General features: G+C 45.8%; 1 protein-coding gene across 3 annotated transcripts in view; it reads right to left on the minus strand.

Annotated features, from left to right (window-relative positions):
• The window catches only part of UBE3B (ubiquitin protein ligase E3B), a 2,019,282-nt gene that overhangs the window by 1,649,088 nt on the left and 355,741 nt on the right, over positions 1-14,453 (minus strand). For all 3 annotated transcript variants that reach the window (XM_069619417.1, XM_069619418.1, XM_069619419.1), the window contains exon 6: positions 4,809-4,913. In XM_069619417.1, the coding sequence (XP_069475518.1) occupies positions 4,809-4,913 (105 nt within the window). The remainder of the gene's footprint in view (positions 1-4,808; positions 4,914-14,453) is intronic.

Consider the following 14,453-nt stretch of genomic DNA (forward strand, 5'->3'; position numbering starts at 1 on the left):
AACACATCATTATTACCATTATAATTTCAGGACATCATGCCCGCCACCCTCAAACTGAAATACACCTTGTTTCTTTTGTCCATCGGAATCCACCTCTTCCCACTTTGTGACACTGAATTGACCCTAAGAAACTGTCGTTGTTCACAGCCCACAGCCCGCTCCCATTCGTGGGAGCAGGTTTAGAGGAACTCATTCAAGGTCAGTGCCTAACTGGAACGTGTCCCAGCAACACGTTTTTAATATGGTTTTATCCTTTTCCTGAGATTATATGTCTTCACAACTATGCACCTGTTGCTGTTACGTTTGCACATTGTATCATGTTGAATGAACCACATAATGTCATTTTGGAACCAAAAAAAGTTCTTGACAGCAGAGTATTTATATTTAAAAAAGTTAAAAAGTACCAGCAGAAGAATAATAAAAGCCATTTTAACACTGATTACTTTAAATGTGTTTTTCAATGTTACGCCTATGTTATTAGTGAGACAAAGATGCTCTTGTCTTTGTGATACATGATAAAGGTGAATATGTTTGCATAAAGTATATGCAAATATCCAAATATTGATGGTAGGACACCCCTCTTGTTTCAAAAGGCCTTGATGGTGGAGGCTGCTGTGGCAATGATGCGCTTTCCAGCCGCGCTTCTTGCCTTCCTGGTCAGGAGGCACCATGGATGATGACGAAGGATTTGATGACCTTTCCCTGGCCGTGGCTGACATCACTGAATCCGGATAGGGCCCAGACATGAGACATCGGGGGCTAGGGGGAGGGTGAATCCGGGACACAGTACTTCTTCTCCAGCCTTCCACGCTTTGTTGCCATGGTCTTTGGCGCCTTCATGACCTCCAATCCATCTACCCAAATGGCGTCCAACGGGACCAACACAATTGCCTTCTTTGTGGACTATCGCCTATGAAAAAGAAAGCCTTCTTTCTTCTTCTCTTCTGGCACCAGATTGAAGAGTTTGGTCGGCGCTGAGATGGAGTGGAAGGAGCCAATCTCTTCCAGGGGTGAAGCCCTGGCGGGCTCATCGACATCCGGTGGTTTCCCATCTGCAGGAACGTAGTCGCCATACTCATCAGTGCGAGTTCCGGTGGTCTCAGTGTCTGTGCCAGTATCTGTGTGAACCGACTCCTCTGCCACAGGGGGCAGGGGCCCTAGCACTGGTCCAGGGGTAATGGGTGCCCTACGGGGCAGTGTTAGCCGACTCCGAGAAGGCCTTGGAAGACTTCTGGCAGGAGGAGGCACAGGAGCAGCAGGCAGCCCCTGGTGAACTGTCACCACCAAAGTATGCAAGGTGGTTAAAATGTCCAGGGACATGTCCCTTGGTGCAGGAGCAAGAGCCGGGCTCAAGCCCCTTGTAGGGCTCAACAACTGGTAAGCCTCATGGGCCAGTGATTCCTCATGAGGAATGGGTCCTTGGTCCCCTTCCTAGTTTGAGTAAAAATCTTCAAGCAGATCCTCCTCAGAACTAATGTAGATATGTATAGATCTCCTGGGGGAATACAAAGGAGACAGAGAGACGGCCTTGGCAGAAAATAGCTGGAGGCAATTCTCTGATATGATCCGTATCTCGCTGGAATGAGGCTACGCCAGTCTGCGGGGTCTGAAAATGTGCAGCCGTCGATGGGATTGTGTTTGGGACCAATGACGGCTGTCTAGGTGACAGAGACCCTGGGCGAGGCAGTCGTTGTGAAGAGGACAGTTATTAAAAAACTCTTTATCGCTGAAGGAAGACTTGTTTTCCCCAACTTCAACTATGTGATTGTCGACGGGGGGCTCGTCGCCCAAGTGTTCGTTGAGATGTTGACGATCCTGGTCGATGAGGAGGTTGATGTCCGCGCCACTGACTGCGTCGACGGCGGGGGTCAGGGACGGGACCCTCGAAGATCTGCTCTTCTTATGCTTGGATGGTGTTAGCGACTTCCTCACTGACAGAGGCAACCCACCAGCCGACAGGATAACCGTTGACAGGGACTGACCCCTTCCAGAATTTTGTTCCGCAGCTGTGGAGGACATTGAGTGAGCCGATTGAGCGTTGGATTTTGTCTTCTTTTGGATCTTAACAGAGGAAGCATCCTCAAAGGACCTTGACCTCTTCTTACCAAAGGGAGTACGCTCAAGAGGACCTGCCGCCCTGGATGAGGCATGACTGCGCCCGGAGACAGCATCAGAGGCTTTCCCCTCCGCGATTCATGTCACCAACCTCCGGTGGCAATCCTGTTTGGTTATCGACGAGTAGAATTGGCAGATGTTGAATCTGTTCGTGTCATGGTTAGGGTGAAGACAATAAAGAGACTTGAGGTGCCGGGCCTCAACGAAGATGTTCTTCAGGCCGCAACTCTCACAGGTCCTGAAGAGGCTGTAATTCGTAGTATCAGCCATGGTCGAAGTGTCGAGATGTAGGTTCAAGCCTGGGCCTGTTGTCGCCATGGATTCCAAGGATGGATAGAAGATCTTCACTGACAAGGGGTCCCCGCTGCCAGATACTTCTGAAAAAAATATTTAAAAAACAGCAAAAAACCTACGATTTTCAGGGATCGAAGCACGAGGACTCCCAACACTAGAAACATGCAGTAAAATCTGAAGATGGCCACCAGGGGTGGAAATTTGGAGGACAAATGTAATTGGCTCGGACAGTATGACCCAAACAACACTGATAGGCTAAAGAGGAGACAAGTAGTTTTACGTTTAAAGCTAAATTGCTTTCTTTTTACCAAGGATTCCCAGCCTCATGGGGGAATATTCATGAGCATGCAAACCCATGCAAGACCCCATGCTGGAGACAATTCTAGTCTTTTGCCTTAACCTACTGGACTCAAACCGGATGAATAAAAAACATCCAGGGTCAGGCAAGTACTCCCAAGGTAACTTTGGAAGAGTTTTAAGTAAGTAAAACAGTCCCACAGAAGTAGGTGAATGAGAAAATGTGATTAAGACCCACTGTGATCGACCACACACAGGGAACCCGGAGTCTAATTATCAAGAACAACCCACCAACCCAAGACCCAGAGGTAGGTAGTCACAGTGATTGTTTCCAAGAGGTAGGTTCAGGATGTCACAAACAACCCAGAGAGCACAAATCTTCTTTTCAAGTACGCTTCACAGGATCTAAACAGCCAGTGACTTGAACCCTGGACCGACAACGACCCCGATGGCAGAACAAAAGAACAACTGCCTTTCCTATTTGTGGGACCCTCAAGCCAGGAGGAAAAGCAGTGGCAAGGTGAAATCCAAAAAGGTGGGAGAACCCGACAAGCCAGGTTGTGTTGACTCAGTGAACAAAAAAAGGTCAGCGCTCCCACAGACAACAGTACCACAAAGAAGACTACCGTGGGGGTGGCTCAGGTGATGGCAGCATCCAACACCAAGGCAGGAAAACCAAGGTGGAAAAAACAATAAGTCTGTTAAAATGGTCTAGAGACAGTGCCAGTACGAAAGACCTGGCTAAACCAACGAGGGAGGCCAGTCCAGCCAACAAGGGAGGCCAGCAGGAGGATATCAAGAAGCTGACAATCGGCCCAGGAAACGGTCCAGACCGTTTAGCCCATGTCTGGCCCTTCAAACGCAGCAATGATGAGAAAACAGCAGGAATCCTCCAGCAGGTAATTAAGCTACCTGCCTTTTAAGAAAATTCAGTCAGAACCGATTGTAGGCACAGGGACTCCCCTAATTATATCCATACACACAGGGGCTGGCCTGAACCAATCCACCAATCATACTCGGAGATTAAAAGTAAAGAGTTAGGCGGCCAGCCAATTTGTAACCGCAGACCTCCCCAACAGAATGTGAAATGGCCCAGGGCCAGGAACAGGCCTACACCAGTTTGAACCACTGTAGAAGCTGCATGGGTGGGCTCAGAGAGAAGAGCACACATATGCACAATGGTCATTTTAGGCCTCCCTCGTGATTTCCCTGAACAAAGAAAATCCTTAAAAGAAAGTGGCAGAGAGCAGGCCTTAAGAAAATACATTAGCCCCAATGGCTACCAAAAGGTTGTATTGGGCTACAAAGGCAGTAAATTGGCTTGCACCCCTGGTGAAGCCAAAAATAAATAACAGCTGCCACCAGCGTATTCCCTAAAACCAATGTAGGGTGATAAACACCCTAGAGCTAATATAGGGTACTTAAAAAGCACCCCTGTCCCAGGAGCCTTATGGCCGCTCACGGGACCATATACTCTAAATAAGTATTAAAAAGTTGCACAAGTCCATTTGGTCCCAAAAACAGGTCAGAGATGCAAGCGATCTAGGAGGAGAAAAACTAAAGAGGACACAAAAAAGAACATAGAGACTCCACAAAAATGAAATGCTGTCTTAACTTTGAACACCACCACTGTTTGGACTTCTTGGAACCGAGCATGTGAACAATAGTCTACACACCTACAACCCACAGAAAGCCAATCTTTAATTAATCTGACTTTTGGCAATTATTTTGTATTTGTATAAGTTAATAATTGGCATAGCTGGTTATGTATTATAGTATGTCTGTGCATTCAGGCTTACTAGGGGTAAAGTATTCCAAAGCACAACAATAATGAACTTAGAAAGCAATATTTTTCCTCGCACATTCAATAAGAAAGCAGTGGGTCTTCTGTGTTTTCAGATAATCAGTACTGGAATGAACACAGAGTCACTGAGTGAGCTGGAATAACTGTGCTAAAGACGCTCCTGTGTCTGTTCACTGAGGGTTAGGGGCTTCCTGTCCGAAGGTTATACAATTCAGAAAGGTCGTCTTGCAAAGATAAAAGACAAAAACATGCTCCAGTTGCCAGTTCATCAGTATAACAAAACACTTGGAAACATTACCTTTAACTGCTTGAGATATTCGCAGGAAAGCCAGAGAATGTCCTTGACTTGCTTGATCCACAGAAGGGTGAGGTCCTTGGAAAGTGCTAGCGACACATACCACACCTGAGGACAGTAATGAACATTTCAACTGCCTTTGAATTTTAGGAGGATATTCATCTTGCATACCGTTTCATATTTGTATTTTGTTGAATGGCCCTTGTAGCGGATCGAGGATTTAAAATGTTAAGAGTGATTTCTCATTGACCTTATTTCTAGAGCACAGATACATCAATCCTGCTTGGTTTACAAAGGTTTCCCTCAAAGTTATCCTGCCACTCCAATAAGGAGCATAAGCCGTGAAGATAACTCCCCAGCAAGAGAGAGCTGGTTTAAAGTTACAGTGAAAACAAATATACAATAAGGAAATGGCAAAACAATGCATTTGTAAAAATATATATCGTTTAGATAGAAGGGGGGGGGGTCAACATCCCATACAATAAGTGCAGACCTGTCTGACAGCAGAGGCCAATTGGTGCCCGAAGGCAAGTGCAGGGGGAAGACGGATGCTGCGGGCAATCGGACAAGAGACCAGGACCCAGAAGGACACATAACGGCCCAGGTCACAAATCACAGCAACTGTGGGGTTTAGCACGGGAGGGAGAGAGGGAAGATGGAGGAGAAATTATATATGTCATTTATAAACGCACCTCTACACAAGTGTTTCTATACACGACAAGACAAGGAGGGGGAAACAGAAGGAGGACAAACAACGATCTTACTAGGCCTTGTGTAATTCAGATCATGCAAGTTCAGAGGAGAGGGGAGAAGTGCCCAGGGGGGTTGGCAAGTGAGGTGAAGTGCAGGTGACTCAAGTGCTGCCAGAGTGTGGCTCTTAAGTGCAAAGAGAAGGGACTGTAGAGATACAGACCCTTAAGTGCTGAGGGAGCCCAGAGGTAGTGCGAGGGCAACTGGACATGAAGGAGCCTGCGCCCGAGTTCAGGGGTGGCAAGGTGACCAGTGGGCGGAGCTATCAGGGACATTAGCAGGGGAGAGGAAGAGAGAAATCTGAAGCGAAAAGGAAGGTCTTGAGTTGCTTCCAGAACTGGAGGTGGTTCTGCTCAAGTTTGAGTGAGGCAGGGAGGCTGTTGCAGAGGCAGGCCCCAACCGGGGAAAGAGATCTGCTCCCCATTCTCTGCTTGGAAAAGCGTCTGACGCTCAGAGAATTGGAGGTGGATGAGCGGAGAGCTTGAGAAGGAAGATGTTTAGGAAGGGAAAGTTGGAGGTAGTGTGGTCCCAGGCCCCAGAAAGCCCTGTGGACGAAGAGAGGAGCCTTGTAGAAGAGGAAAGTCTTGAGGTGCCTTTAGGAATAGGACCCAGGGAAGGCATCTAGAGAGATGAGAAGACTTAAACGAAGTCCAGTAATAGAGTACAGCTCACCACAACCTAGGACGAGCAACTGTCTAGGTGAGCAGTGGCATCACCACCACGGACCACCACAATTTATTTTTGGGTGGAAATGGTCAGCAAATGGGTCCTTTAGCCATGCACAATCGGAAACAATGCCCCGATTAAGGAGAAACCCTACAGGAGATCCCAACAAAGAATTTGTCTTGGAGCAGCACAGGTAGCCTTAAAAGCAGTGTCAGGAGAGGCTGCAGTTGTCAGCTGGTTGGGCACGGTCAGCAACAGAACCCTGCAGCACCAGGTGAATGGAACCACCACTTCAAGCAGAGTCTGGGGGTCTCCAAAAAGTAGATCTGTTAAAGAAACAGTCTGAGCCACCCCATGAGGAGCCTGCAGAGTGACATCTATGAAGCAGCCACAGGGATGGGGCCATTGTCAGCCGGAATAACATCCTTATTTAATCTAAATAAAACTCCAAAGCTGGTGTGTACAGCAGCTTGTTCAGCAAGAGAAGAATTAGATCAAATGATTTTGTCAAATTACGCTCAGATCGTTCTAGGCTTTTATTTCCCATCATGCAATGTTTTAGACAAGTGATGCCTCGGATAGATCTGGGGTTTAAGACTCTGTTTCTTTTGAACTCTCTTTAACAGATTGCTATGTTTCAGACAATTAATGATTCAGTTTAGCCTGGATTTAAAGACTCACTTTCCCAGCATGCAGGGTGTTGTGCAAATGACCATTCAGTCTGCTCTGTGCATTAAGACACACTTCCTCAACATGTAAAGTTTCAGACAAAATGGTAGTTCAATTCATTTTGGGCTGTAAGACTCTTTCCCAGCACACCGTTTATTTTAGACAAATGACAATTTAGATTGTTCTGGGTTTAAAATATGCTCTCCCCACCCCCCAAAATGCAATACTTTAAACAGTCTGATCTCTTTGGGATTGATGATCACAGCATGCAGAATTTTATGCAAATGGTGATTCATGTTGCTCTTAGTTTTAAGATTCACTTTGTAGCAGGCACTTGTCAGTTTGTGATGCAGTCAATTTATTTTAGGACTCATTTTGGTTGTGGATGTTAGGTGGTGCTTTAGCGTCACCCATAAGCCAAAACTATTGCATTAGAGTACAGCTTGGGAAAAATTACATATGAGGAGGGATACAACACTTGTAGTTATTATTTGGTCATTTACCCACCCACTACTGCCCACGGCCATGCAAATCCACATGGCCATTCCCACTCAATTCCTGCTCCTCTGCACCCAACACACATCCTTATGATCTAAAATAGAGCTTGCAGTGTTTTTTTAAACAAGTCTTCTGAAAGTACATTTTTTAATTGGAGCTGTAATGGCGCTACTGGTGAAATAAAAATATCTCAACCAGGACTGCCTTCAGCAACTCTATTTTATAAGCACTGTCCATGTCCTTCACTGAAGTCCTGTTAAAAACAAGCATAGGTAAAGCCAACAGTGTTGGCTTGTCTATTAGACATTTGCCAGGCACTGCTCTTATATGGCCAGGTACTCGTATCATTTTGCAGCTGCTACCATTAATGGTCACTTATCACCACGGTTGTGCCTGGCAAATGCCTTTCCCTTGCCTACATAAAAACTATAACTGTTGCCATTGTCAATACTTGTTTGACTTCTGTTATGTTAGGTTGTAGGGCATTTGTATTGCGCCTCCACCATTGGTATGATTCCAAAGCGCTTCTAACCCCACAATCCCCTTCAGCCGTTGTATTCCTAAAATATCAGCTACTCTTTCTCTCACTAGCTTTCGGGCTCTTCCAGACTTCTGTCTGTTTTGCCCTCAGACCTCTTTGGGCTTGCAGGCTGCTTGCATTCAGTCACTACTGAATTTTGGAACTTACCTACAACCCACTCCCAGCCCCGAGCTTTCTTTCCCGCTCTTTTTGATACAGACTAAATTCTCATTTTCAAAGTCACTCAGCTTCCATATGGTGTGCCTTTCTTGTCCTCCTTGCACATAGTTTCGGCCAACAGGTCCTTTGGGTCTTTTCAGAGATTTTACAGAATCTCTATTTGTGTCGGCATACAATTAACAAACAAGAAGTTGACAAGCAACGGAATGTCCACACAGTTAAGTACAATAACACTTCTATTTATTCAGCAACACACAAGAAGCATTAGTAAGAGATAGTAATGGTAAGTAAAGCAATATGCACACATACATCACAGTTTGGTGTCCAAATTGAAACGTGCACTACACTGTAGAATTCATAAAGTTTAAGCAATAACACTGTAGCAATCATCTAAAGTTAGTGGTGGTGGGGGGGTGTTACAAAATCTTCCATAGGCCTCATAGGAATATAAAACACACCAACATTTCAGCGTTAAGCTTCACAAGTCCAAATCCTTTCCTAGGAAGAGAAAATCAACAATGTTCAAGATGAGTAACCCAGTTACTTGATTATAGGGTATTCTGAAAAGTAGCACATTTTCAACAATAGCTGTGAAAAGAAGAATGACGAAAAGATTTATATGAAATAGGAGATAATGTTCTAGGAGTTTATAGACTTCAATATCCCTTGTTTATGAATTTTTAAAGGATAAGATGTTGAATTGTATGTGGTTTATAAGGGTGCAGAAGTGAGACTGACACAGTGGGGTCATCGTGGATGTTAAAGACATTCCTTTTTTTATGTGAGAAAATGAAAAGAAAAACCTATCTTGCTCGAACTCTAGGACTGTTTTCCCTGCCTCAACAAAATACTAATGTCTCTGTCAGGATGTCGAAAGCAAAAGTCCCTAGTCCTATGTCAGAATCCTAGCTCTGTCACTCACAATCTATGCCAAACTAAATCAAAGGGGTATCTTCCTGATGCAGAGGAAGATTCAAACCCAAAACTACCTTTTGTCCAGGGGAAGGGAAAGATCTCAAAGTTCAGTTTAAATGTCTCTCTTCCCTGGTGCATCTATATGGGTCCCAGACCCTGGATGGCAGACCAGGTTCACCTTTGCTACCAGGTGCTGCGACATAGAAGAGTGGTTTGGATACTCCTCCAAACTGTGGTGGGTTCATGATCCTGGTTGGCAGCCCTGGTTCCCTACTGTGCCAGGTACTGCGACGAGAAAGAGTGGTTTGGATACTCCTCCAAGCCGTCTCACCTCCCTGTCCTCATGGGAAGGGGCTCCACCTATGGAATGTGAGAGGTCAGTAATGCGAGGCAGAAAACTTTCATGATTTATCATCATATGCCATTTTATTTATTTTATTCTTAAAGAAAAGATATTCAAACATGTCTCACTATCCCTACTGTGCTGTGGATTTGCCTGCCTAAGCAAAGCTAAGGGGAAATACTCTGTCTTAGGATAACTGGCCCTCACACTAATCAATAAATTTACAAAGAAAATATATGGGAATGTACCATCACATGAACAATATTCAGTCTCTGACCAACCTCCTAATGTCCTGGCTGATTTCCCTTCCCGGGATTCAAAGTCAGGTCTGGTGGTGCTTAACCAAAGAAATAAATGTCTCAATTCAGTCCTTGGTATTTCAAAGTCAATGGAAATGTTTTTTAACCAAAGTTCCACTAGCAAACCTCTTCTTCTTGGGGAAACATCCACTCTCCTCTTTCGCCAAATAGCACCAATGGTAATCCCAGTCACAATTCTTTGTCGCCTTCCTCAAGAAGACTTGCCACAGTTCAAAAGAAATGCACAAAAGATATACAGTTCTTGGCCAACAGTTGTGTTTCAATTACAGTTTTGGGCTTCATAATGGTATATTTGTCAGGATGACTTCTTAGTGCTGCTGCTTCAACCTTAACGTCACTTCTACTTCATTCACTTTGAGACCGGTCACCTTTGTCTCACAGTACTCTTCTTTGTTGGACTACTATAATATGGCAGCCGCTGACAACCAGATATACCAACACAGCCAAAGCTTCAGTGATTTGTACTTTCAGACAGGCTTCGAGAAGATATACTCGAAAGTACTTCAACAACTTTAAGTACACATTGCAATCTTCCTTCGAATAACTTTCTTCAAAAGGGAAGCCTCTTTGTCTATCTTGTCTGTTTTCCACAATAACAAACTGGGTTTGCCTTTGAGACTCACTTCTCTCCGTCTTCCACAGTCTCTGGCCCTACAGGTTGTGTCTACTTCAGAATAGTCTCTACACACATCCAGTTTCTCTTCCCCAACTTTACCTCCACCTTTCTGCCAGTTATCAGCCCAGGTAATTACCCAGAAGCCTTGGTGCCAGTCTCTTAGCTTCAGGTAATACTTCACACTTATATCTTAGGCAAATAAACTGTTGTCAGCTTCACAGTACAATTACATGGTTTCTTAACTCTGAGAAAGGTTGGTTTCAGTGAATAAGGGGAGACTCTTGGATTGGGTATTGCTTGTTTTTTTCTTCAACTAATGCACATTTTAACTTCTTTAAATGAGAGGTATGCCATGTTAGGTTAAAGAATAGACTTCAGTCTCTCTTTGAAAGTCAGAATTAGGCACACACGACCACTCTTTGATGTAGTTTTCACAAGTTAAAGATTGTATCTCTGGTATTGTTAAAGATTAGTTAGGTTATGGTCTTAGCAGTATTCCCTCTCCTTAGAGACATGCGACCACTCATTTAGGCAGTCTGCAAATAATGAACAATGGATTTCAGTAACGTTCGCTTCTTACACGAGTAACAGACTTTTCATGTTACACGCAAGTGCTACATTTCCACTGTTCCAGGTATTTTAGATGCAACAAACAACTTCTACTCGCTTAAAGTCTTACTCGAGTAAACAGGGAGCTGGATACTGTTGTCGGCAATGCTTGTGCAATGTGTTAGAACGCTGGACTTCACTCACCGGGTTCTTAGAAACTTGCACTATGGATAGTACTGCCTTCCCGACTTCTGCCAAAACTTCTACTGCTTGTGGCGTGCTGGGGACCCACATCCTTCTCCTAAAAAGGAGTCTCTGCCCCAGCCACACGGTTTGGGAGCTCCTCTCACTCCAGAGACCCACAGCTTAATAATTGCTTCTTGCCTCTGTCTCCTGCACGTCCGCAGCTCAGCAACCACAGCAATTCGGCTCACAGGGACAAAGACATCTCTCCTGCATGTCTTCCTCTGCACAGCCTCTGCACTTCAGAATTAGGGGAAACTGGACCCTCTTGTTCTCCCCGTTCTGCTTGGTTTGCCAGTCTCGTGCCTTCTTCCTTCTGCTACAGCTCGCATTCCAGCCACAGTGCCAGCTGCTTTCACTGCTTCCTATTGCTTGCACATAAGGGGCCTTGCATGCCTCACAGGTTCCTTCAGGTGTGGGCTGTTACGCCTAATGGCCCGACTACAGCAAGGGCATGTAACGCTCACCTGATTCCCGTAGAGGCGCCGGTCTTGACTGGGCGTATACCGTATCTGCAAAGGTGATGTGTAACACACGACTGGCTCTTTGGGCTGGACCTCTGTGCACTGTATGTCTGACTTGAAGGGTAAGATGTCTGCAGATAGAAAATATGGGATTAAGGAACTGGGTTATTGAATGTCTCTCTCTTCTTCCCTTTCTCTTCTCCTGTAGAACCCCAAAGGTTAACGCTCTCACCTTAGGTAAGTGAACGCCGTGCTCTCCATCTGCCTCGGGGCAGGGTGCTGTAACCAGTTTCTTCACTGGATAAGGGGAGCAGTCCTCTTGACTTCAGAGGTCTGCTGTCCGTCGTTTACTGCACGAACGGTAAGTTTCGAGTAATTCTAATGTCATTAAAGTCTTTAGTAATGATGTTTCTTGTTTTGCAGGGTTCCGGCGATGGCGGATGACGGGCTGAAGTGAGTTGAAGATGGAGCCCGTGTGATGAATAGAAGCGCCTGGAAGCACGTAAGTAAGCGCTTGTTGCCTGCTTCACGATGCGCTCTAACTGTCTTTTTATTTTGCAGGTACAAGTTCGGAGAGGCTGCAGGGTGCTGGAATACCCACTGGGTTAGATGTGGAAAGGAGTAATGGCACGTGAGTATTAAAGTTCCCCAATGTCTTTAAACGCACCTTGTTTTGTCTTTCAGATGCGGGATGCAGCGCCGAAGGCCTCCGGAGCGTGCGAAGAGTTGGTAAGCTTTTGTCTTTCAGATGCCGGAATGCAGTGTGAAGACCTCCGGAGCGCACGAAGAGTAGGTAAGCCTTTGTCTTTCAGATGCCGGAATGCAGCGCGAGGCGTTGGTGACAGCCGATGGACCAGGTAAGTGAAGAGCTGTCACTGAAGACCGTAATGCTAACCTTTTCTTTCTTGTCTTTATAGGTGTTGCTGAAGACTGGATTCAGGATGGTAAGCCTTTTTCCTTAGGCCCAGGATCAGATGCAGAAGACACGATGAGCGTTCTGCTGCAGAGGATGCAGAATAACGCAAAGCAAGATTCATCCATCGGGTGTGGTTTAAATAGCCTCCTGTAGTGCTTAGGTGTCTCCTTCCACAGCCACGCCTAGGTAAGAAAAGAGTTCCTGCTTTCCAGAAGAGTTCCAGTGTTCTGAATCTAGGGAGTGGCTCCTGCCCCACCCAACAGGAAAAGTAGTTCCAAACAGAAGAGGATCAGAGGCTCAACTGGCAGGCAAGTAAGCAGCATGGTCTGCTGCAGGTAAGTCCACCCAAGCATTATGAGCCCGGCGCTTCCAGCGCTGGGACTGGGCATATTTATGAGCCTGGTGCCACTGGCGCCAGGACTGGGTCCAAAAGGTCCCAATTGGGACTGGTTGGCACTCGGAACCTGGGTTATGGATCTGCTTCCAAGGGAGTTGGGAAAACCCTGACCTTTTGGAAGCAGAGATCATGACAGTACCCCCCCTCAAGGCCCCTCCCAAACCGGGCTTCTCCGGGGGTTTTGGCTTGTCAGGAAATGTTCGGTGAAATCTTTTGATTGGGCGAGGAGCGTGGACATATTCAGCAGGTTCCCAGGATCTCTCTTGGGGGCCGTAGCCTTTCCAGTCAATTAGGTAAAATAGTTTAGATTTGGAGATCTTGGAGTCCAGAATGCTTTTGACTTCAAACTCGAGTTCTCCATCAACTAGGATAGGTTTTGGAGATTTAGTTAGTCAGGTTTGAGGTTGCACGGGTTTTAATAGAGAGACGTGGAAGACCGGATGTATCTTCATGTGCGGGGGCAAGTCCAACTTGACCGCTACTGGGTTTACTATGGTAGTGATGGAATAGGGACCAAGGTATCTTGGGTTGAATGTGCGTGGCCCTTTTAGAGGTAGATATTTGGTGGATAACCAGACTTGATCCCCTACTTGATATTGAGGGGCTTCCTTCCGATGTTGATCTGCTCCTTTCTTGTATTGTTCTTTAGCCCTTTGAAGGTGAGAAACAGCTTCCTTAAAGGCTTGGGTGATTGTAGAATGCAGGTAGTCTACTGCTGGTGTTTCAAGATCTTGGAGGGGATCCAACTCCGAGGTTTGAGGGTGACTGCCGTACAAAAGAAAAAACGGGGTTTTCCCAGTTCCCGAATGGACAGAGTTATTGTAGGCATATTCGGCTATCCAAAGGATGTCTTTCCGAGTTTTTTCAGTTTGTTGCAGCATGCAGCGTAAATACTGTTCCAGAGTTTGATTGGTCCTCTCGGTTTGTCCGTCGGTCTGAGGGTGGTGACTGGTCGATAGTCTCACATCAATTTGAGCCGACCGACAGCAACTTCGCCAAAAATGAGAAATAAATTGACTACCTCGATCCGAAATTAGAACCGAAGGAAAACCGTGCAGTCGGACGATGTTTTCGAGAAATTCTCGGGCCAGAGTTGCTGCTGTTGGCAAGCCTTTGAGCGGAATGAAATGCGCCATCTTGGAGAATAAGTCCACGATTACTAGAATCGTATTGTATCCGGAGCATGGAGGTAGATCGGTGATGAAGTCCATAGAAAGCGTATGCCAAGGGCGAGGTGGGATGTCAATAGGGCGTAAGAGGCCTGCTGGTCTTTCCTTTTGACTCTTGTTTTGGGCGCATACTCCACAGGACATTATAAAGTCTCTGATATCTTTTTTCCAAGACGGCCACCAGAAGTAGCGCTTGATCTTTTCTGAGGTCTTGGCCATACCGGGATGTCCTTCCATTAAAGAATCGTGATAACAAGAGATTACTTTTTTCTGTAAATCTGTGCTGGGTAGGTATAATCGTTCTTGGAAATACAATAAGTTGTCCTTTACTGCAAAGTCCTTTCCCTGCAGATGCCAATTCTGTATGTCTGCTGGAGTTACAAGTTGCCTGGCCTTACCCTTAACTTCCTCTATGGATTCTGTGGCGATTACA

Source organism: Ambystoma mexicanum, chromosome 10, assembly GCF_040938575.1.
Source record: "Ambystoma mexicanum isolate Mex_15411 chromosome 10, UKY_AmexF1_1, whole genome shotgun sequence".
In the NCBI taxonomy this organism is placed as follows: Eukaryota; Metazoa; Chordata; class Amphibia; order Caudata; family Ambystomatidae; genus Ambystoma; species Ambystoma mexicanum.